Source organism: Aphelocoma coerulescens, chromosome 10, assembly GCF_041296385.1.
Source record: "Aphelocoma coerulescens isolate FSJ_1873_10779 chromosome 10, UR_Acoe_1.0, whole genome shotgun sequence".
Lineage (NCBI taxonomy): Eukaryota > Metazoa > Chordata > Aves > Passeriformes > Corvidae > Aphelocoma > Aphelocoma coerulescens.
In genome coordinates this window covers 2603129-2629587 of record NC_091024.1, presented here as the reverse complement: position 1 = coordinate 2629587, position 26459 = coordinate 2603129, and the positions used below count along the sequence as shown (strand labels likewise).

At 39.0% G+C, this 26459-nt stretch overlaps 1 protein-coding gene across 3 annotated transcripts; it reads left to right on the top strand.

Moving 5' to 3' along the window:
- The first annotated feature begins 9 nt into the window (after positions 1–9).
- CEP152 (centrosomal protein 152) lies at positions 10–21368 on the top strand. Of its 3 annotated transcripts, none has more exons than XM_069025720.1 (26): positions 10–81; positions 1215–1337; positions 2028–2128; positions 2343–2409; positions 2624–2968; positions 3449–3617; positions 4285–4425; positions 5241–5380; positions 5672–5872; positions 7284–7431; positions 8086–8177; positions 8995–9158; positions 9744–9948; positions 10721–10813; positions 10940–11070; positions 11214–11342; positions 11486–11621; positions 12368–12547; positions 13772–13885; positions 14162–14812; positions 16190–16364; positions 18497–18578; positions 18665–18771; positions 19535–19691; positions 19954–20057; positions 20175–21368. In XM_069025720.1, exons 2-26 carry the CDS (start codon positions 1251–1253, stop codon positions 21161–21163), a joined length of 4908 nt encoding a protein of 1635 aa, XP_068881821.1. In that variant the 5' UTR covers positions 10–81; positions 1215–1250; the 3' UTR covers positions 21164–21368. The 3 variants fall into 3 exon arrangements, with proteins under 3 accessions (XP_068881821.1, XP_068881820.1, XP_068881822.1); XM_069025719.1 differs by having other exon boundaries at positions 3446–3617; XM_069025721.1 differs by lacking the exon at positions 13772–13885 and having other exon boundaries at positions 3446–3617.
- The last annotated feature ends 5091 nt before the right edge of the window (positions 21369–26459 follow it).

Genomic DNA, 26459 nt, shown 5'->3' with positions numbered 1-26459 from the left:
GCGCGGGCCGGGTGCGATGCGGAAGAGCGGCGGGCTCGCCCCGCTGGTGGCTGTGGAGGGCGGGTGGCCCCGGTGGCTCAGGTGGGTTTCGCTGCTCGGGTCGCGCTTTGCCGCCGTCTGTGGCGCTGGAGGCCCCGCGGGAGGTGCAGCGAATAACGGCAGCATCGCCCGCGCCGCCGCCTTCAGGGGCCTGAACTGGCGGCCGCCGTGGTCGCCCCGCGTCCCTGGGGCTGCCCCCGGCCCGTCCGGGTCCGGCTCTCCGGGGCTGATCGCGGCTCTGGCGGCTGTGCCCTCTCGTCCGGCTGCCACTGCTCCCGGGGCTGGGAAGGGCTCTAAGAAAAGGGGACAGGGCCGGTGGTCGTGTACAGCTGATGCGGTCTGGGGAAGGTGCTGCCTCAGCCTGCCGTGAGGGGATGGCGGGGATTACCCGCGCAGAGACGGTAGCTGCCTTGTGAGGCCTCTGCCAGCTCTGTCGGAGGGTTTCCTTGAACAACAGTGGGCAAGAAGTCCTTCAAACGTTATGAAGTGACTTTTAAGTTGGAAATAATGCTCTTGTAATGTTACATTATACCAAGTGAGGACTTCAGCATGTGCTACACCTGTGTGCTCAAACGAGTATCTATCAGGGAGTAACTTAGCTTGTAACCAACGTAGACCAGCACTTACACACAGTAGCTTACTGTGAACTCAAACTCACTGCTCAGTGTAGACAAGCCCTTGAGACTCAGAGTCTTTTCATTAAGCAGTGAAATCTGGAACTCACATGATACTCTTCATATTTCCGTGATACTTGTCCTATTTTTCCTTTTTGGAGCCGTTATCCAAGTGCACAAAACCAGCATACGTTCAGTCTTTAATACAAAATATAGTTATTCTCTAGAAGACTACGAAGCAAGATGTAAAAGTGGGCATAACTGTCATTATGTATCACATCTTGTGTATACTGTACAGTATTGGAACTTGCAGAAAATAATGTCTGGTTGTAAGTGAACTTCAGAAATTATATAGTGTCAGCCTATGAAAAACCCAAATAATTGTTTTAAATGCTAATTTCTTGGAAGTGAGTAGGCTTGGATATATGAGAAGTAAGAAATGTGCAATGACTGTTTAAAAAATTGTATTTTTGTGTATGGTTGGCTAAGTATGATGAGGATGGTGCTTTTTGATTCCTTTTGTATTTTACTCACATGTGATGTTTTCCTGTCCTGTGGTAGGTTTTGCTGGATACACAAAATCAATATTAGAAAACAATGTCTCTTGACTTTGATAGTGGAGCTCTACAAACTCAACATGAAGATGAAGACTATGACCAAGAAGATTATGCAAGAGAACAAGAGGTGAAAAAGAATTAAATAACTTCATCTGAAGTCTTGTGAATTTAGCTTCTTCCTATCTTTTAAGTGCTTAAAAAAAAAAAAAAAAGAAGGTTTATGTAGTCTGGTAAGAGCAAAAGAGGGTGCAGACTGTGCCACTTTTGAAAAGCATAAGAAATAAAGTTCAGGTGTGTTTTAGTTGTGGTGGTATTTTTCTCTGTTTGTGTCCAGCTGCTTGGTCCAGAGCAGACCACTAATCATTGCAGTGATGACTTCTTGAACGTCGTGACACTGACTGGCAGGTTCTTATCTGGATTTCCATCCAGTTTTCTCAGAAAGAGCATGTTTTGAATGTCCACTACCTCTCTTGGCTGGAATTTAGAGAGGAAAAACCTTGGTATGATTAGTTTGCAGATCATTCTTTGAAATTAGTCTGTCCTGGGACATATCTACCAGGTGGCATTTCCCTTACCTTGTTCTGGTGCAGCTCTTTTCTTAACAAGAGTTTGGCAGAAAAACCCTTTGGTTGGTACTCTAGTCTAGTAAGCATTCTGTGGTATAAATCTCTATGTGAATTTCAGTGTTGTGAATTCTTCCCTGAAGGAAGAAAATCAGGATTTTGTGCAAGTGGCCTACTTTGCCAAGTGATTTTGGGCTGAACTTGTATTAATTCTTCTGAAGAGCAAATAATGTATGTTGTTTGTTGTGTTTCAGTTGCAACAACTGTTGACAGACCTTCCCCATGATATGCTGGAGGACAGTGGAGACCAGCTTTCCAGTTATTCAGACTGTAGCATTCAGGAGACTGAGGAGCAGTAAGGCATTTGGCACCATTTTTTTTCATTATTTATGTTGTGCTTTCAAGAACAGAGTAAAGCCTCAGTTGATGAGGTGTGTAAAAGCAATCCAGGTGACAGGGGAGCTGGAATGCAATTTGCAGTAAACTAGATGTGCCTTAATTTAAGAAATGATGGTTTGTTTTTTCCCTGGAATGATTAGTATGTAGTTAAGCTGCTTGTGTCTCTCTAGGTCACATGAGCCTGGGAATCATGATGGAAGGTGGAATGATCATCCATTGATAAGTGATCCTCCAAATGTAAGCTTGTATGAGCAGGGATGTAATTACTGCTTCTTCATAATAACATGCTAAATATTGTTTAAATTCATTAGAGAAATACACGTAGGTGACAGGTTTTGGTATTTATTTGAAGTATTTCTAATGTGAGGGCTGGTAACCTCAGAAAAGGAGGGAGGGTGGGGTGAAATCTGAGTTTTGAGAGAGCAGTTCTAAACCTTGTGTCCATTCATAGGGCTATGAACAAGGACAAAATCTGTACCCTGAACAATTCTTGTGTGACCAGCAAACTGATCTCGTTGAAAAACATGGGAAGAATTGGAATGGCCTACATAATGACGACGAAAAGGAGCATTTATATGATGTTAAAGAAGATTACTGTGGCCAGAATGGACAAGATGATGCTGATGATGTGTATCTTGGTAGAGATGGGTTTAACTCTCCAAGTTGCTACCAGGAGAACAATGTGTATCATCTTCCCGAAAGCTTCAGGCCTTATACAAAAGGCCATAAACCAGAATTTAACAATCAGCAAAATAAAATAATAAGTTTTCCAGATGATCCGAAGGAACATCTTAAGGTATGTCAGAAGCTGACATGTTTTTCTGTCTCTTGGAAAATTTTCACAGGTCTTTAAGTATTAGTAGTAATATTTCTGAATGCCTTCAGTCTCTGACAATCAGTTCAAACAGTGATGGGAGGCTTCTGTAGCCTGTTTAAAAAAATGAAATGTGAGTAATTGGATTTTCATATGTTTATGTTATGATTTTTTTTTTCTTTCTTTTGTTGCCTTGCTAGAATTCCATGAGGTAGAATGAATGTGATTCACTTAAGCATGTGCTTAACTCTATTGAAGTTAACACTTCACTGCTCTTCTAAGGTGGAAGCTTTCATGAAAAATTCTATCATGCTTCAATGGTGTGCTGGATTGGAGCCTGAAAATGAAGAGCTGCTAGAACTCTTCTTAATGTCAACCTGTAAAATGAAAAATATTTTCACTGAGCAAGACTACAGTTGTGGTTTTAATTTATTTCCTCTTATGTATGTATTGTCACAGCAGCAGTTTGTTGCATCTGATGTTGTCAATGGCCAATCCCCAGAATCTTACAAAGTGACTTATAAACCATACCAAAATGGCATTCATCAAAATATTCCAGGAATTCAAGAAGGAAACAGAAGAAATGAAGTGTTTGAAGATTTGCAACATGAATTCTTGGGCAATGATGAAAGTAAGTGTTTGCTGCTTAGACATGAAATAAACTTGTGTAAAGAATTCACTGGAAATCAGTGATAGAAAACATGTTGACTTCAGTAGTTTTTCACTAAGAGGACAACTAAAAGTATGTTGATGTATATAATCTTTTATATCTAGAAGTTACCTCGTTTTGATCAGGGTATATGAGTTTCAGGCTATTAAAAACATAGTTTTGACTGATGAGACTGAAAAATTATTTCTGATGGCTTGATGTCAGATCTTGTTGGCACTTTGTCTCTTTCCATAATATTGGAAAGTAACAACTCACTGTACCTTAGAAGGTGTACTCTGAGTGATGCCACGTTGGGCTTTTCTGTCGGGTACACTTCAAATGACAGAACTACTTCATTAGACATCTTGTAAATCTGTAGTGACCACAAGTCTGTGAGTTCACAGCATGTCAAATTTTATCTGGGCTTGCTGTTAGGTTGGAATTGTGTTGGTAGTTCCCACAATCCTTCAGCCATTGCTGCCAGAGCAATTTGTGTGATGTGAATCAAATGTGGATTAAAAACCAAGATTTTGTGCATCAGCAGCGAACTTAGCACTATAAAAAAAGAAGTATCTTGGAGCAGGAATTACAGTGATGACTTTCTTTGTGTCTGTGCTGACTTGTCTGTATGCTATTTGAAATTTGGCAGATTCTTCAGAAAATATGCAGATTCTTCAACTTCAAGTTCTAAATAAAGCAAGGGAAAGACAACTGGAAGAACTTAATGAAAAGCTAGAAAAGAGTGCACAGCAGATTAGGTATTTGAATCATCAGCTTTCAATGGTCAAAGGTAAAATGTTTTGTGCTAATTCTTAGATTTTATTCATATCTAGTAGCTTTTTAAATCTGAGACTTTGGTTTTGAAAGTGTCTTTGAAGGCATTTATCATACTTATGAACTTGATTTGGGACTATATGCACCTAACCCTCTCCCTCCAAATATTGTTGTAAATCAAAATCTCTGGATTGGTGTCTGACTGCATAACTGTCTTAACTTTTACTGTGTTTTTCAAGACCAGTGTTGTTTTCCAGAGTCTCCATGAGTGAGGCATCACAAATGTATGGAAAAGTGAGAAGTTTGCCAAAGTAGTCTTTTAAAAGTCAGGAAATTTAAAAAATTGAAAAGTCAGCACCAAAACACCCAAACCTCAGTAGGAGAAGTGGACATCTATGAAAAAAAAAATCTATTTTTTTGTGCTCTCTGGTTTAACAAGCCATTTCATAGACTGTATGTATAGAAAATCTCTTTCAAAAATTATAAAATATGTGGTGGAGACTGATGTATGTCTTAATTTCCCCTTTCTTATAGGAACAGACGAAAAAGAGTAGTAAACTTAGAGTGTAAGGGAGGATGTGAGGTCCTCCTGCTGCCGGGGTGGGGCTTGTACCTTCAGGACCCAGCTGGAAACAGTATATTGGAGTGCTCCCTGCTGCCAGGAGGAGACAGTGGTTGCTGGATGGAGACTGAATGGTTTTGTTCAGTCTTCTGTTGTCCACAGTATGAGACAGAGTGAATGGTTCTGTAGAGCAGGTACTGAAAGTTATGTTGCATGAAGTTCTTGGGTGGCTGGCCATGGTTCTCACACTATTATGTCTCTCTCTTCAGATGAAAAGGATGGTTTGGCTCTTAGTCTTCATGAGTCTCAGAAACTCTATCAGAATGGAAAGGAACGGGAAATGCATCTTGAGGGTCAAATCAAGGCTCTTGAAACTCAAATTCAGACTCTTACTACCAATGAGGAGCAGGTACTGTACTGTATTTTTAGACTGTTTATTGTGGAAGACCTCTACAGTTAAATGTGTGGTGTGTTTGCATTAAACAGAAGTGCTAGTCTGTTGAAATGCTGCTCATGATCATTGCAAAATACCTGATGGATGGATAGGATTCATTGGTTGAAAATAGTTTTTATTAAAACACAGGCATTATCTGAGGACTTTTGGCACCTCTTGCACAAAACAATTTGAACTGATGTACAGAATACTGGAGCAACAGTAAAATATATGTAACTAGGAGCTTCTCTAATACTGTTCCTACAGATACTGAAGCAATCCAAAGTGGCAGAGGTGGCCATGGAAAGCATGCAAAAGCAGCTGTTAGAGCTTCAGCGATCAGATGCCCTCCAGCGAGCCAGAGAACAGCATGAGGCCATTATTTCTGCACTCAAACAGAAGTATGAACAGCAAGTACTGTCATTAGAGCAGAAACTTGATACTACAAAATCTGCACTCCGAGAGCAGGTGAGAAATTATTTTAGGATGCTGAGTACTGTACTGGGGAGACTGTAGAGCTCCCCATGTTTCCCACACTGCATTTCTTGACCTACAATTTGAGTAACTCCTTCTGGAAGCTGCTAAAAAGTGGAAAGGAAAGTCTCAGCATTATGAGGCCTATGAGGTGTGTTTTCATCAACATCCCCAGGCAGTTGCAAGTTCACATTGTGAGTTTGTACACAGCGGATGCAGAGGAGGCAGGAATTCATTGTCTTAGTTGCTCTCCTGAGCTTTCCTTCTGTGCACAATCTTTTTTTGAAAGAGTTCTGCAAATAACTCTGGGAAAGAAAAGGACTAATTAAGAAATAATGTGATATTCTTGCAAGAGAAAAACCAAAAAAACTCTTTATTGAACAATCTGTTGCCAAGATTTGGTCTCAAAATGCTGAAGGATGACTAACCAGTGAACAGTGACTTTTATTTTAGAAGTAAGGATTTAAAAGTAGAGGGAGGAAAAAGCTGTCTTTAGGATGGAGGTTGATACAGATTGTGTCACATGGTTGTAGACCTTACTGAAATTATTCTACTTGATATGTCATAAGAATTCATTACACTATGAGAAATATTCAAGCAATGTATTCCAGGCAGGTCTTAATAAATTGTCCTTTTATTTCACATAAAGAAAATAAAATTTTCTTTATTTGTCTCAGCATATAAAAATAGATGGGTTGTATCTTTGGAAAGGTAACCAATGCTTGATTCTGAACAAAATGCATTGCTAAATTTTTGTCTGTTAGTACCACAACAAAACGTACACAACTTTGTCTCTACTGTAAAATATATGGTAGCATGTTTGGGGTATTTAAAGAGGGAGATCTCCTGGTTTTTGAGAGAATATAGAGAAGTCAAAATACAAGGCACTGGGCCTCCCAGGTCTGTGTAGGTAACTAAGTAAGGCCATATAAATGTCTACTTTGTGTATCCTGTGAAAAAGAAACTACAGTTTCTCTTTTACAGGGTATTGGCACTTGCTAGCTTGGCTTAAGCTCATTTAAAATAAACTGAGTTAAGCTCTGGCTTGGTATAATGTGAAGGCTTGATTTTTCTGCAGTAGACTAAGTGTATGTGATTAATTACAGGAGATAATCTGATGTGCTGAAAGGAAACTGCTCTAGGAAATATGAAATGATTCTCATCCATGTATGTTTATATATGAGTACAACTACTGTCTCCCAGTGAAAACTGAACTTTGATGCTGTAAGAGGTCACTTGTCAGCCAAGGATAGTGTTTGATCTGTGATTGATTTAACTGTCCTCTACCCCTCTAGGTATCTGATTATTTTTCTCCTTTGTCCGGTATGTATTGACTTTTTCTGTATCTGAACCTGTTCTAGATGGTTAAATGTTTGTAACACGAGTAAAAATATTATCTTCCTAGAAAGAGCTTTGCAAAAATCTAGGAGAGCATGTTAAGCAACTTGAAAAATTGCTGGAAGAAACCAAATGTGAAAAAACTGAAATAATAAATCGACTGACAAGAAGCCTAGAAGAGAGCCAAAAGCAATGTGCAAATTTACTGCAAACAGGTCAGCCTTTTACTATTACTTTTACCTTTCTTGTAGAAATGTCTTCAGTTTTTCTAAGTATGAAATTGCATATCAATGTTTCTATGGGAGTGGAATCAACATCAAGCTAATTGTGTTCTAGACTGTTTCCTATGCAGTGGATTAGCCAGACTTAAAGTTAAGTCTAGACTAAGATGTAAAACCAAATAAAAATAAAAGCAAACACCATCTCCAAGCCCCAAACAACAGTGATTAAACTGTTTCCATAAGTACTTTGTGCTGCATTTGTGTAAACCTTGTTTCATACTGAGCAGCAGCGTTTGGGAGCAAACTACTTAGGTTTTGTATTAAGGTGCTTGACTTGAATTGCCATTCTAAATTCAGATCTCAATGAGAAGAATTGTTTTGGGAGCTGGAGGCTGATCTTGGAAAGCTCTATCATAGGAATAGATTCTGAAATATTTGCAGTTTGTGTGTTTGGCTTTTGCCTACCTTTACACATTGAAGTCTTTTGATAGTAATGTATTTAATAGCTGTTGGTGAGCTCAAGGAAATAAAAACAGTAATGTCTATTGCCAGAATCAACACTGCCGTTTTTAACACAGATCTTTCTTCAGGTTAGTCTTTCTTATATTTATGACTTGTTCCTTTTCTCCCTTTTCTTTCCTACAATAGGCTCAATGCAGGAGACAAACCAGTTACGGTTTCAGTTGCAGCAAGCTCAGTCTGCACAGATGATAAGCAACAACATGAACAAGGCTTTGCAGGTTAACTAATTTTATTGACTATTTTATGCTTGAATAAAATGTTTTCATTTGATGGGGGTGGGCATTATAACTAAGAGGTTGGTGGTTGAAACACTTTAAATTTTGGGGGGAAACAAGCACATCATCTTTGGCTACTTCATCTCCCAATGTTGCATGTTGGACTTCCTCCCTCCCCACCAATTAAAACACAGTGGGGCAATTGTATTGGCAGAAATCTGATCTCATACTTCTGTCCAACCTGCTTTTGGGGAAAAAAAAGAGTGTAAATTCAGTGTGCTGGGAGTCTTGTAACTTAATTAGGAGATACCATGTTATGAAGTTTATCTTTTGTCAGCAAAAGGGATGCTGGAAAGCCCTCTGTAAAGTATGAGTGGAAGTCTGTTTCCAATTCAGTTCATATATTAGATTTAAATCTGTTATCTTGGAAACTATGAATCCTACTAAGTACTAGACTAACAGCTGTTTTTCCAGGTGTGTACTTTTCTGTTGTCATCCTTTTTACTATACAAGGGCAGCAGGAAAGCAGAAGAGCAAAAGAAATAATACTTTATAGATGAACTGTAATAAGAACAATAGGAAATATTTCTTGTATATTTTAACTAATTTGTAGTTTTACCATATGCTTTGCTAGAGGTATCAAAAATTAAAATAGAAATAAGTTAATGCCAGACAACTCAACTAAATGCAGCTAAATATAGCTATATTTAGACGAAGAGCTTCATGGATTTGTTTTCTTTGGAAGAGTTATCATGGGCTTGATATGTTGGCTTGGAGTCTCTCTGGTCAGTGTAATTTTTTTTCTGTCTCTTCCTTTCAGGAAGAATTAATGGAACTGAAAGAAGAAATAGCTTTGTATGAATCTGCTGCCAAGCTTGGGGTATTTTTGAATGATGCAGGTGGAGAGAGGCATATGAGCCTGGGTGATTCCTATGTAGATCTGGGAATTAAAAAAATCACAGGGGAGAAGCCAAGATTCTGCAGGTATTGAGTAATTCTTGTTGAAAGAAAAATTTTAAATCCTCAAGAAATTATGCAAGTGATGTGTAAAAAGAGGGTCCTACTGGATCAACATACAGGTTTTTGATAGATACTTGAAATACTCCTTGTATTGCCAGGTAATCTGAGAAACAGAAAAACTGCACTAATACCATAAATTGGTTGCCTAATTGCTGCTTGATAAATCTTCAGATTTTATAGGGATTGTATTGCTGTTCCTTTAATTGTATGAATTATATTCACGGATGCTTTTTTTTCCTCAAAGACTCCACATAGTTACTTAAAGCTAAAGCTGTCTTTTACATCAACCAGTTGAGTTGTTCAAAACACTTCACATCATGTGAAAATGAATCTTTTGAGGAAACAGCTGAATTAACAAGTTCTCTGTAAATTAATTGCAACTTGATGAAAAAGCTTTGATATTCATATCCGCTTGTGCTTTTTACTATTACATCTTAGACATCCTGGTATTTCTTGTAGCATTAGTTGCTTTTCTCTTTGTTACCACTGCCTTTCAGATAAATGTGTTTTGTCTTTTAAATACTGAACTGGTTATGTCTTTTCTGATAGTGCAATACAGAACAGAGACATAGATAAAGAACTCTCTAAAGATGAAATTATTGTAGAATTAAAAGCTGAGCTGGAACGTTTATTGAGCAGTAATAAAATGAAGAGAAACCAGATTACTCAATTGCAAAATAGTCTTAAAGATTGCCAGAAGACGCTAGAGGAATACAAGCAGTTGAAAGCAGAAAAAGCATCAAAAGATTCAGAGGTTTGTTCTTTTACACTTCTTTAAAAGTCAAGTATCCCTGGGTTTTGGTGAACAAAACCAGCATTTAAACTTCTTATGAAAATAGGTCAAAAATTTATGCATAGCTGAGTATTCATAGCAACTCCTGTTTTGTATCTTTGGTTGAAAAGAAAACAACTGAATAGCAGAACTTGGGCAGCATATGCATTATTAGGTGAGTTCTAAAATGATAACTTATATGCTTGAGAGTGCTTAGTGGCCACCTTGCTTTTGTTAGAAATAAATTTCATTGGAAAAAGTAGGTTTTCTTTAGCCAAAAGAACCTTGTAATTTCTCTGAGAAAGCTGATAGTACCATTAGCTTATACAAACAGAGCATTTAATAGATTGCCTTCAGAGGGCCTCCATTAGATCAGCAAGGAATCTCCTTGATGCTGCATCTCTCTTCAGCCTGTTATTGCCTTCCCTCTCTAAATGGATCAGACTTGCAGTATCTGTACATGGTGCCATGCATGTGGGATAGGAATACAACATATGTGAAAAATGTGCTCTCTGTTGGATGACTGTTGTCATTCAGCTTGCAAGCACAGCATTGAGTGTGTGCTTCTCCAAACCTTCATGATACTGAGTTTTAAGAACTCGTCTAGAATAGCAGTGATATGGTTCTTGCACTGCAATAATTTCCTGTTCTTTTATTTTTTTGAGTACAATTTTTATTGACAACTCTAACTTTTTAAAGCATCAACTGCTAAATCATTTATATCTTGAAAGATATCATCTTTATTTATTTTTAGCCTGCCAAAAATTTGAAGGATGCTTCTGATAATCTAAAGGAAGAAGTTCTGAGACTCAAAAAGGCTAATGAAGCTTTGCTACAGGAAGTTGAGGTAAGACAGAGATGCTGCTTACCACTACAGGAAAAAAAATACACAAAAAACCCCCACCCTGTGCTAAAACCTGTGATTAGAAAAGGTCCTTACAACCCACATATTACTTGACCCTTGTTTGTCCAGGCCCATACTTCAACTATTGAAGAACTGAAGGAAAATGAGGAAAAACTGAAAAGCTTAAACCAAGACCTCTGTTGTCAGATGAGAAAGATGGTTGAGGATTTTGATCACGATAAGCAAGAAGCCATTGACAGGTAAGTCTGTTAACTTTGTTCAGTTTAATTTGTGGATTTTCACCCTGCACACGTTATCTTGTTCCAGCTATCAGGTACAAGAAGAGGTCAGTGTTCTAGGTAGTTGAAACCAGGTACTTATTTTTCCTTTCTTGAAATTGTAGGTGTGAGAGGACTTACCAGCAACATCATGAGGACACCAAAGCACATTTTGAGAAAGAGCTGATGGAGAGGTTTTCTGTGGAAAAGCAGCGGCTTGTTCAAACTTCTGAAGAGACAATCTCGCAGTTAAAGTAAGACTTACCATTATTTCCATTTTTACTGAAACTTTCATGCTTCCTGTATGACCTTCACTGCTAGTTATACTGATTTTAAAGCTGACTTGCTGTCCTGTGAGTATGAAGGCCAATTGATAATTAGTATCTGTCCTGTGAAGGGCTAATATAGAGGAGCTGAACAAAGAGATTACTGCAGTGAAGGAATGTTACATTGGAATTTGTCAGGAGAAGGACACCTTGGAAACCACTTTAAGACAGAAATTTCAACAAGAGCAGCAGCTGAAGGAAGAGAAGGTACAAATGGAAATGCCTATAAACTATATAATTTCATACTGTTTTCAAGATGTAATATTAACAAGTGTATTTAATTTTGTAAATGTTTGTGGAACATACTTGAAAGACATGCAGCTCTATCAGAAAGTTCCTACATATGACTTACTGGTTTTTAAATTAAGCTGGTGTCATGTCCTGGGCTTGAAAATATTGTAGAAGTAACTCTTTCCAATAGCTGTTTGTTTTCATGTAGTGATTTTCCATAATTCTGACTTCTGACGATGCCGAGTCAGCCGTATGACTTTCAAATTCATAAGACATTTTCAAAAAACCCTGAATGATGATACAAGTTTACTTCTCCCTTTATAAAACTGACCTAAAAAATACTGTGGCTTTTTAAAGTAGTAATGAATTCAGACTGATTTGATTAAAAACTTCGCTTTTCTGAAGATATCAGTGTGCAGTGACTAAAGTAGATCAACTGTCTGGGTAAGAAAGTACAGTAAAGAGGTGCAGCTCAAAGTATGAGGGGAGTAAAGATGCTTGATAGGAAAACTTACTTTACAGCAATAGCCTATAATAACCTCTGATATAATATCTTAAAACACCTTTTTTTGAGACTTGAATCTCTTGTCTAGGTGTCCTCAGTAAGATCAGTGCACAGGCTCTAGAGAGTTAATCATGTGTCTCATGCATTCTCATCACTTTTTGTACCAGAGCAGTTGCTATGCCTTGGAGAATACTTCATTTATTTATTTTTGCTCTAGCTCAAGAAACAGCTTCTAGAAGAAAAAGAAGTCTCCCTTAAACTTCTGAAGACTGAGCTTGAAGAGGAACACACCAGGTCCATGATAGCAGCAAAGAAGCAGTGGCTGGAAGAAAAAGAACAGCAGGTTCAAGAGGAAGTTGCATTAGCCAAAGCCCACTGGGAAAAGGAAGAAAAAGAGGTGTGAAACTTAGATCAAGGAATTTCAATTTTTTTTTTTTTGCTCTTTTGCTGTTTATTTTCAGGAACAGAACTTTGTGGTGTTATTGTGCCATTGGAAGTGGCTGTTAAAGATCTGTCATTTTAAAAGCCTCTGAAGAAGTCATTGGGTATTATACATGTTTCAGATTTTTAAAAAATCCCAAAACCTAGATCTTGCAAAGTGAGAACCAGAATACTGTGAAAGTCACAGCTGGTAATGTGCTGGAGTTTTCCACCCTGATCCTTGAGTTAGCAGTTTTGCTTTCTGTTGTTTCACTCAGGTACCATGTAGAATTCCTTTGTGTATCCTCTCCCATAGAAGAAAGCTGTGATGAGTCACCAAACTCTCTTCTCTCTGTGCATGGTTCTGTTCTTCTATTAAGGAATATCATTGGTGTGAACAGTGTTTCATTTGCTAAACACCAGTGAAATCTGTTTATTTGGACACTGGGGAGATTTTCTTAAAAAATATTTTTTTCCATAGAATAAAGAACAAGTCTTTGCCCAATTAGAAAGAGAATGGCAAAGTAGGCTGGAAGAATGACAAGAACTGTAGTTGAATGTAATGACTGCAGCTGCCAAACTGACCCAGTAACAGTTGTGGAGGATGTTTCAACTAAAGAGTTAGAAGGGACTGTGGAAGACCAGAGGCTGCAAATCCAGAAAGAAAATACAGCCTCTGAAGAGGCCTTAAAAGAATTTGAATTAGAACTGGAAAATAAATACTGTAAAAATCTTGCCAGCCAGGTAACAAATAATTGTTCTGTCTGCCTGGAGTCTGTGAAACTGGAGTCACCTAAAAAAACCAAAAGTGGACTCTTCCACTAACTTCCTCTTAAGCTTAGTGGTTGATATTTGCTATATTAGAAATAGAGGGTTTTTTTTTTTAAATTCTGAAAGAACTGTAGCATGTAGCTTGTTTTTCACACTGTTAAACAAGTTTTGCAGGAGTTTTGAACAGAACTGAGAAACACTGACTTAGATTTTATACCATTTTGCTAAAAATAAATTTAGTACTTGTCATTTTGACATCATTTTTGCATCAAGAAATGCATCAAGTGCTACTGGTCTGATTCTTTTAATTTCTGTAAACACAGGCAATCCATAGTGAAGTCTGTTCTTGCACTGTTACATGAAAGTAATTATAAAAATGTATTCAGTGTACCTACCTACCTACTGAAGTAGGATTTTTATCTGTTTTAAGGTAGATGCACCTTTAACCCAAGCTCATGCCAAGTGGCTGCAAGAGTACAAACTAAATCTAAAGATAGAACAAGAAAAATGGGAAAAAGAACACCAAAAGACTACAGCAAAGCAGGTAGCCCAAAATATTATTATATATGTATTGATAAGCAGTTATGTCTTCCAGATCCCATGTATTACTGAGGGATGAATGTAGACATAGGCACAGGGAATCACGAAGGAAAGATGTTTCTTGTGTACTCTGGTCCACTCCCAGTTTCTTGCCTGTGTAGGTTTAATTTTTATTAAATAACTTGACAATATCTCCAATAATTTGTGGTGACTCAGAGTTCTTTTGTGCAGCTGTAAATGTGTACCTATGTTTATAATGACTGTGTTGTACATTTGCCAGTTAGCCCTGGTCCTCTCAGCTGCTGAAGAGAAATGGAAGAGAGAGTATGAAAGTACAGAGAGATCTGGACCAAGAATGAAAGAACTCGAAGAAAAGATAATTTCTCTGAGGAAGGAGTTGGAGCTAAGGAAAGAGGAAATCCCTGCAGCTGTCAAAGCAGAGCTAGCAAAAGCCCGTGTGCAGTGGAACAAAGAAAAGCAAGAAGAAATTCTGCAGATACAAGAGCAAAATGAGAGAGACTACCGATCATTCTTAGATGATCATAGAAACAGAATTAAAGAGGTGCTTGCAACAGCAAAGGAGGATCTGGCAAAGCAGAAGAATGAACTCTCCATTCAGAAAGAGGCAGAAATAAAGATGTTACTAGACCAAAAGCAGCGAGAATGGGAGGCTCAGGAAGCCAAGAGACTGCAGGATGAAATTAATCGGTATGAGGAGAAGACTCTGGTTGAGCTGGAGTATTTGTTGAGTGAAATTCATGAAGAACTAGTCAAGTGCACACATAGTAAACATTCTTGGAAGGACAAGTTTTTTGACTCTCATGTTCAATTAACTAGTCAAGGCAAAGAGAAACTGAAGACTTGTTTACAAAAGGCCTATAGGACCACAGTTTGCACAATTCTGGAAAAGAAAGAGCGTGAATGGAAAGAGGTAATATTTCTGAAAATTATAACTGCCAGCCAGAAAAGGGATTTGGGAAGTCAGGTTTGTTTTCTCCAAAATATCCGTGTAATTGTGGGAAATATAAAATTCAACATCTGTGTTCATTGATAAGAGTACTGTAACACTAAAAGAAGGCTAAATCTACTATTAGCAAGCGAAAAGTGAAGGGATGTAGCCATGACTTCTTCAATCTTTAAAGAAGGGAAAGTCAGGTTAGGACTGTTATTTATGCAAAGATTTGTAAATTAAGGAGATTAATCCACTGATTAAGTTTGGAAGCCTGTTAAAGGCTCCTTGTGATCTCTTAGATGGGCTGTGATGACAAAACCCACCTCAGATTTTTGCATAGCTGCAAAATCCAGTTTGTAGTGGTGATTGGATAGTGATTGTGGATCATGTAATGCTTTTTTTCCCTCCTCTTTATACAAATAATGATGAAAACAGTAAATCCTTTCTGCAACTTGCCTGCAGTAGATCAGTTTGTCAGTTACTCAGTTCTGTCTTGGGAATAAGATTCTTGCTTATTTTATTGTGCCTCTAGGAAATCTTTTTCAGTATGCCTGCCCAAATGAGGAAAGATGTCCTACCCTCTTCTAGAGGAGTTTGAGGCTAAGTCAAATCGTGTCCCAAAGCCTTTGTTTCTGTTGTTTTAGCAGATTCCTCTTCTTGCAGTGCTTATGCTTTTAATAAGTTTTTTGCTATGGGGAGCATCCCACCGGAAATGCCATTGCCACCCAGCATTTAGTCGCTGGGGAATTATCCAAGAATAGGACAGACAAAATGTCTTGTTTTTCAAGAGAAGATGGGATGTTACCATTTCTTTAGTGTCAATATATTTCTGTTCAGCAAGTGGGCCTTAAATGTCTTCATGTCACAAGCCATATCCACAATGGTAAAGAGAATCAGGAGCTTTTTTCCCTTGCCTTAGGCACCTTCTCCAGTGGATATGAAATGCCTCTTGGTAAACTGTTTAATATGCCTTTGAACCTCAAAACGTTGGTTGGCTTGAGCCACCTTACCTAGTGAAGTCTTTTTAATTTCCTAGTAATGTCTTCCCTCTTTAAAAAGCAAGTTATCTTCAGCTATTCAGAGACAGGGTATAGTTCTGCAATGTTAAGGGCTACTGACTTTTCCAAGTAATACTCAAGATATTCAGGCAGTGCTGTTGCAATGATCTATGCTAAGTTAAAGTTTCTATATAATAGAATAGATGTTTTCTTCTCTGTTTGACTTGTAATCTGTGGTTCTACTACAGGTTTAAAGTACCTGTGTTAAAGTTACTAAAGCTACTTGGTGGCCAGGGTTGGTTGTGGAACACTTTTTTTGCTCTGTGTTGGGTTTTCAGGAGGTGTTTTTCAATTGCAGAAATATGAAGAGCTAGTGAGTAATGCAAATAAAGAATCATGCTCTTACCCACAACATGGTGCAGGAGACACTGGGGATGTGGCAAGACCTCCTGTGTGCAGTGTTGAACACCAAGCAGAAGCACAAAGGAGACTGAGAACACAAACACCCTTGCAGGAAACTGGAACAGACAAAGGTACTGGGTTTGATCTTAATCTGGCAGATTGCATATCATCAAATTAAGCTTGTTAGTAGCAGTCTTTAATAGCCAATGTCCTATTGATGACCCCAATGCAAAGTTAGTTAATTAGTGAATATTTGGGTGATAGAGGAAGATACAGTTCTTCTGACTGTAAGGTTGTTTAATATTGCATAAGCCAAGTTAAAGTCACAAAGTGCAACAAATGGTACTGGTCTCCAGTTTACTGATTTAATGCTAGGCTTTGAGGTTTCATTTTATCAAATGCTAGTAGCTTTCTGCTTTTTAAAGCCATTATTCAGGAGGAAAGAAATAGCTGTCTCAGCTGCTTGAGGTGCGTGTATTCTGTGGGGGTTGTTAGCACTGAAACCTTTGGAGTATATAACAGTTCATATGCTAGGCAGTGTTGACCATGATATGCAGGGCATGGTCTGAACTATGTCTTGTAAATGGGCAATACTAAATTGGAGCTTCGAAGATTGAATTATACTACTTGCCCTTGGCATTACACAAGGCAAGGAATTCTGCGTTCATGTAAAAGATGCTATTGTGTCAAGAACTTGCTTGACCTGGCATGGTAGTTTTCTCTGGTTCTTTTGGTCAAGAATGTAGTTGAAAAAGTGTGAATCCCTGGGTGGTGTTTTCTCTTCCTTTGTTTTTCCCCTTCTTCCCTTTCCCCCCACTCCCTGTGCCCAGTATGTACTTTAGCATTGTAGCTCTTCCCAAAGCTGTCATGTGTACTATGGCAAAACTGGAGACAGTATAGATGGGAAAAACTTCATGGGAGGGACAGATGTCCCTGAGGCTTTCTGTTTAGTTTGAGTTCTTACACAACTGAGGAACATAAAGCAGCAAAGCCCAAGAGAGTGTTTGGCTCTGTGCCTGTAGTGTGGCTTGAATTCCTTCAACACCAACTTAACAAACGGTCTATTAGCACAGAACAATACCAGCACTGCAGTGCTCCTGTCTCTAGAGCGCCCTGGCCTGGCTGTGGGGAGCAGCCCTCACTCCCCTGGAAGGAGCCCAGTCTTTGTGTATCCCTTAACCAGACTCAGCCGTGTGTGAGGCTTTCCAGCTGGGACAGTTTCCTTCAGCTGACTTCAAAAGACCCTGCTTGGCTGGTTGTTTTTTTTTTTTTGTTTTTTTTTTTTAAATACTAAAAATATTTTAAAAGCATTTAACCTGCAAGTCTTTTTGCTGACTGAAGAACTCAGATCATCGCTTATGGAAGTACATTGAGGCTGTGAGGGCTGTATGAGTTGATAGATGCTGCTGACCTTCTGGAGCAGGGTACCAGCCTCTTGTGATTAGTTTAATTGGGCTAAAATGTTATATGCTTTCCAGTGAGAGGAGGACTAAGTAGAGCACTGAAAATAGGTTGGGCTTGATTCTTTTTTTTTTGGTCCCATGTTGATGTCAGAAATGTACAAAAAGGAACCTTGGGTCTCAGGAAGATTTGTGCTGCAAACACTGCTGTCAGGAGCTTGAATAAAGAGGCTGTGTGCCAGGACTTGAAACGAGAGCTAGAGATGGCCCACAAACATCTTCAGCTTGCTGTGAAGGAACATGAAGCTAAGTCAGAGCAAATCCAAGCTTAGGATTGTTAGTTACCTAAAGACAACTTTGATTCCCTCATCTGTTGCATCTTTTAGTTTTCAGTGGATACTGGGGTTTTGGTTATTAACCTCAAAACAAACAAGAAAACCTCTCACCACAACAAACCAACAAAACCAACCAAGTTTTGTCTTGTATCTTTCTACCTCAAAGGCACAATTGCTAACCCAAAAATTAGTAATTCTTTTTCAAAGTTTGTCAAAGCAACCCTTGTTATTTTTTTATCCTGTCCTTTCTCTACAAGGACACTTGATGTCTCGGTTTAGTGTTAGTAGTGGCATATGCAGGCTTTAAGCTTATTTAATTACTGCTATGAGATGACTTTTGTATTCAGACTTCATTGAAGTGTGTTGGGATCGATTCCTATCTGCTTGTTACTGCAACAGCTATACTGCAGCTGATGATGCTTTGGGACATTGAGCTCTTGGACCAGAGGCAGCAGTTATTACATAAACATCTCTTGAACTTGAATTTAGAGAAATGCAGTTGGATTATGGTTCATCTTTTTTTAATAGAAAATGAGGAGGTTCTAAGAGCTCTAATTGCAGAAGACTCTGAGATGAAGACGAAACTGAAAGACCAGGGATCACCACCAAGGTATTTAAAAAACTAACCAAGATGATTTCTTATTTTGGTAAGATATAAGTTGCTTTTTTGTGCAGTGTTATGTGTATGCATTTCAGGTCACTGTCAAGGGGAGGCATCTCAAAGCCCTGTGCATCCTCTGACTCTGTGAAAGGTCTGGAAGAAATGCGTGCTCACTACATTAAAGCTGTGAGCAAGATTAAGTGTAAGTACTAAAGTCTTAGCTAAAAATTTATTGGAGGAAAATAAATTAGTTTGTTGCTTCTTCCTTCAGCCAGCTTGGACAGGAATCTGACAACCAAATCACATGAGAAGTAAATTTTTCCATCTTATTAGAGTGACTGTGAGAAATGGAATTGTCACCCTAAATTCAACGTGTAATTGTGATGGGTGAAGCCTTGTTTTACTGTCCTTGCTTTGTTGCACTGAATTATGTCTTTTAAAGTGGTAAAGTGTATTTTGAGAACTGATCTTGTTCTCCAGAAAAAAACCTACCTAGCCTGCAGCTTGTTCTGAGAGAAACTCTGCTTTCCTCTTGTGCTGTATCCTGCCTTCTGTCTTAGTCAGCAACCTTCAGCTGAGGAGAAAGGAGTAAGTGTAGCACCAGGTTTTACCTGAGTGCAGCAGGTCCCCAAATTCCAGCTGTGTGGTCACAGAAATGTTTCTAGACCCATATTTTGCCAGCCAAAGTTCCTCCCAAATCCCTGTGCCTGGTGTTTTCTATTGCTGCTTGAGATACAGAATCAGATGGAGTTCCTTTCTGATGCTTCCTATTGACCTGCTCTGGTTTGCCCTGGCATTCATCCAGTAGGCAATACTTGGCACGAGGAAGGATTTGGTGGAATGGTTGGCAGGTAAACCCACGCCCTTGCTGACTTCTTCCAGGTCTGCTAGACAATCCCAGTTTGTGGTGTTGGCTTTTTCCCCATTCTGGGGGAAAACTGGTACTTATGAAGTGTGTTTTGTAGGTGATATGCTTTGTTATATCCGTGAAAGTAAGGAACGAGCTGCTGAAATGATTAAAGTGGAGGTTTTAAGAGAGCGCCAAGAGACAGCACGGAAAATGCGCAAGTACTACTTGACATGCCTTCAACAACTGCTCACTGATAATGGCAAACATGAAGGGTAAGTTCAAGTATGTTTGGAAATGACTGTTGGCTTTGCAAGAAGTGTGTAGATGTTAGTCTGGTGTTTGTCCACCTTGGAGCAGACAGTGCCTGGCCTGAAGTCTTGCCAGGCCAGGTTGGCAGCAGGTCACTGCTGAGCTGCCTGGCACACTGTCCTTTCAGTAAGATCTATCAGTAACATTGCCTTGAAGTAAAATGTAGAGTTGAATTACCCTTAAACTTGTTCTTTGTTTTTCTCCATGTTCTGCAATTCTTGATAGAGCTGAAAAGAAAATCATGGATGCTGCCAGTAAACTTGCTACAATGGCTAAAGGACTCGAAACGCCTCTTCGGCACATTCCCCAGCGCAAAGCTACCCGCTCAGGTGTGCTGGATTCTGTGATCCTTCTCTTCTTGATCATACTGCTTTAATGCATGTGGTAATGGAAATGCTTCTCTTCCAGTATTATCTTCAATTATATCTCTTTCCTTCCTCTCCTAGCTCTACATTTAAATTCTGATCCTGGAGCCGAGCGCTCCAAAAGAGATTGTGTGCTTCGGACACACCATATGGAAAGCAAATTGTGTAGTGAAAGCAGTGCTGAAAAAGCCACTGACAAAGTTGTCCAGAAGCGTATTCCACGTGACTTGAAACAGCAGTTTGATGCAACACAGACCAAAACTCAACATGTGCTTCACAAAACAGTGACTTCAGATATTCAGAACAGGAATAATTCTAAAAATCTGGATGGTGCTTCTAGAGGTGTTTTACCAGAATGTTACCCAAGTGAAGATGGAAGAAGAGAAAAATGCGGCCCTGTTATAAATGTAGACAAAGGACCTTTGTATGCTGTGAGTAATGATGATGCTCCTCCATCTGCTGGTCAGGTAACACTACAGAATATGCAAGTACTCAGTGCTACAAATGGCCACACCGGCTCTGGGCCAACTCATCACGTGCTTAAGAGCAAGAATGGAAGAACAGGCTTGAAAGAGGATAAATGTATTCAATCATGTGGAAAATGGAGAACTAAGTCTAAGCGAATTCAGGAATTTGATTTTAAAGACACTCCAGAAAGAGATGAAGGAAGCAGCAGTGAATGGAGTTCTGAGAATGGAAGCTTGCATCTGGATTGTGGTGAAATGCCTCTCTTGTATCCTCAACAAAAAGCCAATACTAATGTTCAAGCACAGACTGGGTACTGTGAAGAGTTTCCTCACATCAGGTCACTTTCCCCTGCAGATGAAAATGTTACTTGGAGAGACATTTCTAGTGGCAGTGGCAAGATTCTCAGTACAAAAAGCAGCACAAAAGTTTACAGTAGAGACCAGCAGATAACAAACCCAGAGCATACTTCATTCCTCAGCTCTGACAAATCAAATTCAGCTGTCCCACAACTCAATGCATCATCAGATTCAAATGCAGGAAAATGCTGCAAGAAATGCTTGGAGAAAAATGGTGTGGGATCCCCAGTCTCATCAGCAAGATAGTGGTTTTTAATTAGCCTACTTTGTAACTTGAACCAATACCAGCAGTCCTCATTTGAAGGAAAAGATTAAGTTGTTGTTTCAATAAAAGTGTGATGATTGAGGAAAATCTATTCTACTGTGTCTGTTTTGTGATCCATGTTACGTGAACAGATTTTATCAAGTTACTTGAAATATTATTGCAGACTTTTGTTTACCTTTGTAATAACAATTTCATAAATGTTTATAGTGCACTAGATACAAATTTATTAAATAGAATCTATTTTTATATTCAATTTAGCTTGCAGTGCAGTGTTTATCTAAAACCAAGCTACTGTAACTTGTGGTCATTTTTTAAATGGCTATCAAAATTCCTTCAGAGGGTAATGAGAGATGTTTTGGGATTTGTTTGAAGTTAGTCTTTTAATTGACTTTTCCATTTTGAAGGACCTCTTGTAAGCCTCTGTTTGTGTTCCCACAACAAAAGCAAATATGCTTGCATTTTTTCATTAAATTATCATAACAAATCACATTTCAATTATTCTTCCCTTTGATACAGTGAAAAATAGCTCATACTGGGTATAAGGTATCAATTAGAATGACCATGTTCTGTAGGTGTTTCTTAAATAGTACAGGTTATCAGGGTAAACTGAAGATGTAGTAATTTGCCCTCCTGATGCTTAGAAATCTCCTACTTTAAAGGCCTGCTTGCATTTTAAAGAGAATTGCAAAATGTATCTCTTCTCCTAGACCTTTTTCTTTCCTTGGGATAGCATTTCTTTTCCAGTGATCCTGTGACGAGCAGAGCATTTTGCTGCTGGCTTACACAGGGGTGATTAAATCACACTTGTTGCAATTCATAGTAATGGGCCAGCAGTTCACAGCTGCAGTAATATGGGAGTTCTAAGCAAAAAGGCTTTGCTTGCTATTGTTCTGTGATACCAGGAGAAGAAAAAAGTCTGTTCTTTCAAAGATGTTCTGTGTGCCTTTCATATGTAACATTTAACTGCTGTAAGGTTATTTGTTTTTTTGGAGTTGAACATCAGAGTTCAGTTGGAGAATCTTTTAAGAGGAAAATAGTGCAGAATCTGAAGACAAATGTGTTTAACTTCCTTTATAAAAATGTCCTGCTTGTTTATATTCCAGGCCAACTGGCCAGGCAGAATGCATTACAGCTCTTGGTACGCAGGCCTGGCTTGTGACTTGAGACTCTCACAGGCGCTCTAACGAGAGACTTCTGAATTTCTTGGTGGCCTTTCATGTGCCCATAAATCCAACCCCACTTCCTCTCTAGTGAGGTGGGGTTTGTCATCGTCAGTGGGAGCAAACTGAGGCCATGAGAGACCGCTGGTGCCTAAACAAACACGGGCCGTGGTTAAGTTCAAGGGCCAAATTCCGAGCTCTTAGCTGAGGAAATAGCTGTGGCCTTGTCTGCAAAGGAAACTTTTTACTAGTTGTCCTCTAAGCCCCAAGTGGAGGCTTTTTTCCTTTTTTTTTTTTTTTTTTTCCAGTGATGAGTGGCTGTTTCTGGTTAGCTTAAACATTTTCCCAAATTCCACAAGGTAAAAAACAAGCACATTTAGTCCTGTGTAAGAGGTACTTTTATAAGAGTTTGAGCCAATACATCAGATGAATTCAATCCTTGGGCAAGTTCAGAAGCCTTCCCAGGTGAAGGCTGGATCTGTAAAAGTAAATGTCCAGCTCTCCTGTAGGACATCCCTGACCATTCGGACAGTTTGGACCACATGGAACTTTTCCAAATATTCCATCTGAGGTGGGTTCAAGAGCCTCTCTGTAGTTGTTCCCCCAAATGCCACACTTAGCAACAATGTGCAAACTGCTTTTAAAATTCTAAAATGTAACTTTTTTGCAATGTATTTTATTTCTGTTACATTGTTCAGTGTTGTGTGCTCTTACTGTCAATTTCCACAGCTTTTAACAAATTCCCTGTGTTTAAAAGCTCAGTTGTTTCAATGCAGAACGAAGTATTTACTGATCCTACATATTTAATTTAGAAGCTGGGGCCACACTGATAGGAGGGACCTTCCACATGAGTGACTGCTTTTGTCTTGCTGTTTCAGTTGTGTTCTATCAGGCAACCTCAGTGACCAAAACTGCAATGTATGTGAGAATGTGAAGGTAGGTAAAGATGCAGTTAAATCCTTGCTCACCTAATGTTTACTGTGTGTCTTCTTGCAGTGACAACTCCAGAGAACTCCAGAGCTGCCAAGGAGATTTTAAGTTTTCCTTAATGAAAATCAGCTGTAGAGGCCTGGAGGGAAGATCTACATCCAAACAGCAGCAATCATTCCCTGGTGAGTAAAGTTTAAGGTGCAAGATGATCCTTAGCCCAAGAATCAACAGCTCCTAGTAAAAAGTGTTCCTCAGACCTCCTCCTTCCAATGTCAGTAGGAAAGAATGAAGCAATAACAGAGTAGCATGGGGGGTGGCAGCTCCTGAAATTGGACAGCCATCCCCAGTCAGAAGGGGGGATGGAATGTTGCAATACATGTGCTTGGACTTGGATCGTTTAGCCAAGATTGTAATAGAGTCACTAAATGAAGCTCTTAAAACAAGCCTGTCATGTATTTTCACCCACTAAGTTATACAGCTGAAAGAACTTACCTGCCTTATTCAGGAACTGATTACCTGCTCTTACACCTTTTTGATTCAGATGGTTCTTTTTTTGATACTGTGTTTATGCTGTAGGAGCCAGATCAAATTTTATTCTAGTAATGTTGCAGTTCAGCACTATTTAGCTTAAACGTTGTTTAACAACACCCCCAAAGTAGCAGAATGCAGTGGTATTCTTTTCTTTGCTGTCTTTTTGTTCTCTATGTTTTCTTTAGCTGCTCTATCTTGCAGGTATAATATAGGACAGCAAATGATAAATAGGAAAAAATTAGACCCAGCAGTCCTGGTCCTACTATGCTTTGATAGTTCTCAGTCTGGTTCAGCCAGTTGTTCTGCAGAATGACTACAATCTTTGCAAAATATTCTATCAGATTGTGAAAGCCTTTCAAGACTGCTATGATTAAATTCAAGTTCCCTAAGTATAACCTGTGGATATGCAACTAAGGAGAGCTCTGCTTGCATTCCCAGGCTCTACGTAACACCCTTGCAATTTCAGATCTCATTTGCCCCTTACCTCTTACTTTGCTTTGTAGTTGGTACTTTCCTCTTAACTTTGAAGATCTACTTACTTCTGTATTGTGTCCCTTTTCCCATAAAATCTCAAGCTGGGTATACTTCCCAGAAGTATTGAGATACAGAGTCACACATACATATATATTTCAGTCATTCATCCTTAAAATTTGCTGTCAAAGCTATTCTTCTGCTGTTGGAACTCTGTTCTCGTGTTCCCCTTTGTTCTGTGGGAGTTGCTAAGATTTCCCATTGAAATTTATTTTTCTCTTTTGTGCAGATTCACTGTGCAGTCCTGTCTCCCACAGTGTGGATGGCTTACAATGGAGACGATGGCAACCTGGCAGTGATACAGGAGCACATTACTTGCAGCTGTAGTGAGATTTCACCCAGCATTCTGATGCAGAATACTTCACACTTCCAAGTTAATCATGCTCCTCTCAGTTCTTGTTGCTTGGGTAAATATTTCACTCTTGTGTAGATTTGGGCAGCGATCTGTGTGAGAACCAAGGTTCTTCGTTTCCTTCTTGTACATGCTTACCTACCAAGCAAGCTTTTGAGCCCACTGCCTTTTTCACACTTGATGAAATGAGTCTGTTTCCATCATGTAGCATTGCTTCTTTGTAAATCTGAATACGAGTAAAGAAATCCATGTCTATTGCCAAATGTTCTGGCTGAATGCCATCCCTGGTGTTCTGGCTTCATCCAGATGATGAATGTTCCCTGTCAGCCTGCAGCCTAGTGAGAGGGGACAATGGTACAGAAATACTGTAATTATCTAATCAACTTTGCTTAGAATGTTAGGCAAATGCAATTCTTTAATACTCTGGCTTTACTATAGCTGTTAATTACCATGTGCAAATGCAATTTGTACAGCAAAACCGAGTAGAGGAAACATTCACTTTTAAGTTACTTTACTCCCCTCTAGTGGTCTCATACCACACGTACGTTTATGTAACACTTCATCACCATACGTTCAAGGGCAGCGTTGGTATTCTGTAAAAACCAAAAGTCTTCTGCTAACTTCTCCTTCCTTCTGCTCCTCTTCTTTTTCTGTAGAGAAACCACTTCAGGGATTGGGATTCTTGCCAATATAAATCTCTAAGTGAAATTGTTCTTTATATGTTGAATTTAATTAAAGGCCCAACTGTACCCCCAGCTTTAAAATCCGTACGTGCAGGAAATTCTCAACTCTATGTAGTAAATGCTTCTTTTCTATGCCCTCAAAGGTGTTCACAGGGGGTGCTGGTGTCAATGTCACAGTGACTTAAGCTGCAGCCAAGGCTGCAGAAACACCAGCAGAACCCAGTCCTAACTGCAGTGTTGCTCTGTGTTTGTTCTGTGGCACGTGCCAGGTTTTGGTGTGTGTCTAACACTGTTTGGGCCTGTGGAAGTTGGGGGACAGAAGGAGACTGGCAGATGACTGGGTTCCTCCTTTAAACTTGCCAGTTGGCCATTTTGTGTACTATGCAGCTTTCACGAGGTAGAAAACAGGCAAGAACCTACAGGATCAGAATGGAAACTTCTACTTTTGCAGTATATCCCTGATTTGTTGCTCAAGTTACTGAGGTTGTAATCCAGGTGTGCAGCACAGGCTACATTTAGCAATAGTTAATGGGTAAGTTCTTGGCTAACTTTTTCTCTACTTCCTGGAGTCTGTATTTTAAACAGAAATGACTTGCTAATGTCCTTGAAGAAGACAGGGTAACTAGTAAGAGGCTTATCATCTGTTTCTGCTTAGACAGAGTGTATTAAGAAAAATGTAGATGGAGGATTCACTTCTCAGAAGTTGGTTGCTCTTTTCAAACTTCCCACTAGAAACATTTCCATTTTATTCTAGAATGCTTTGGACTAATATTTTGAAGAAAATAAAGGGGAATAAAAGGAGTATAGGGTCAATAAAGAAAATGCTGACGATTTTCCTTTTGAAAATATACAGTTCTCCTAAAATACTTCACAGAATTGTGTTTGTCTTCATATTTAGTTATGGAAGAAAAATGGAAACGTTCCAAGAATCAAAACATTTTAACACTCTTTGACTGGAGCTTTTTGTTTTAAAATGAGTCTTGGTTTGTAAACTTTTGCAGCTCTAAAAAGTCAAAATTGAAATGAAACAGTTTAGGAGATCCAAATCTGGCCTTTTTTCCACATGATTTTTCTTTTGTGGAAAACTTAA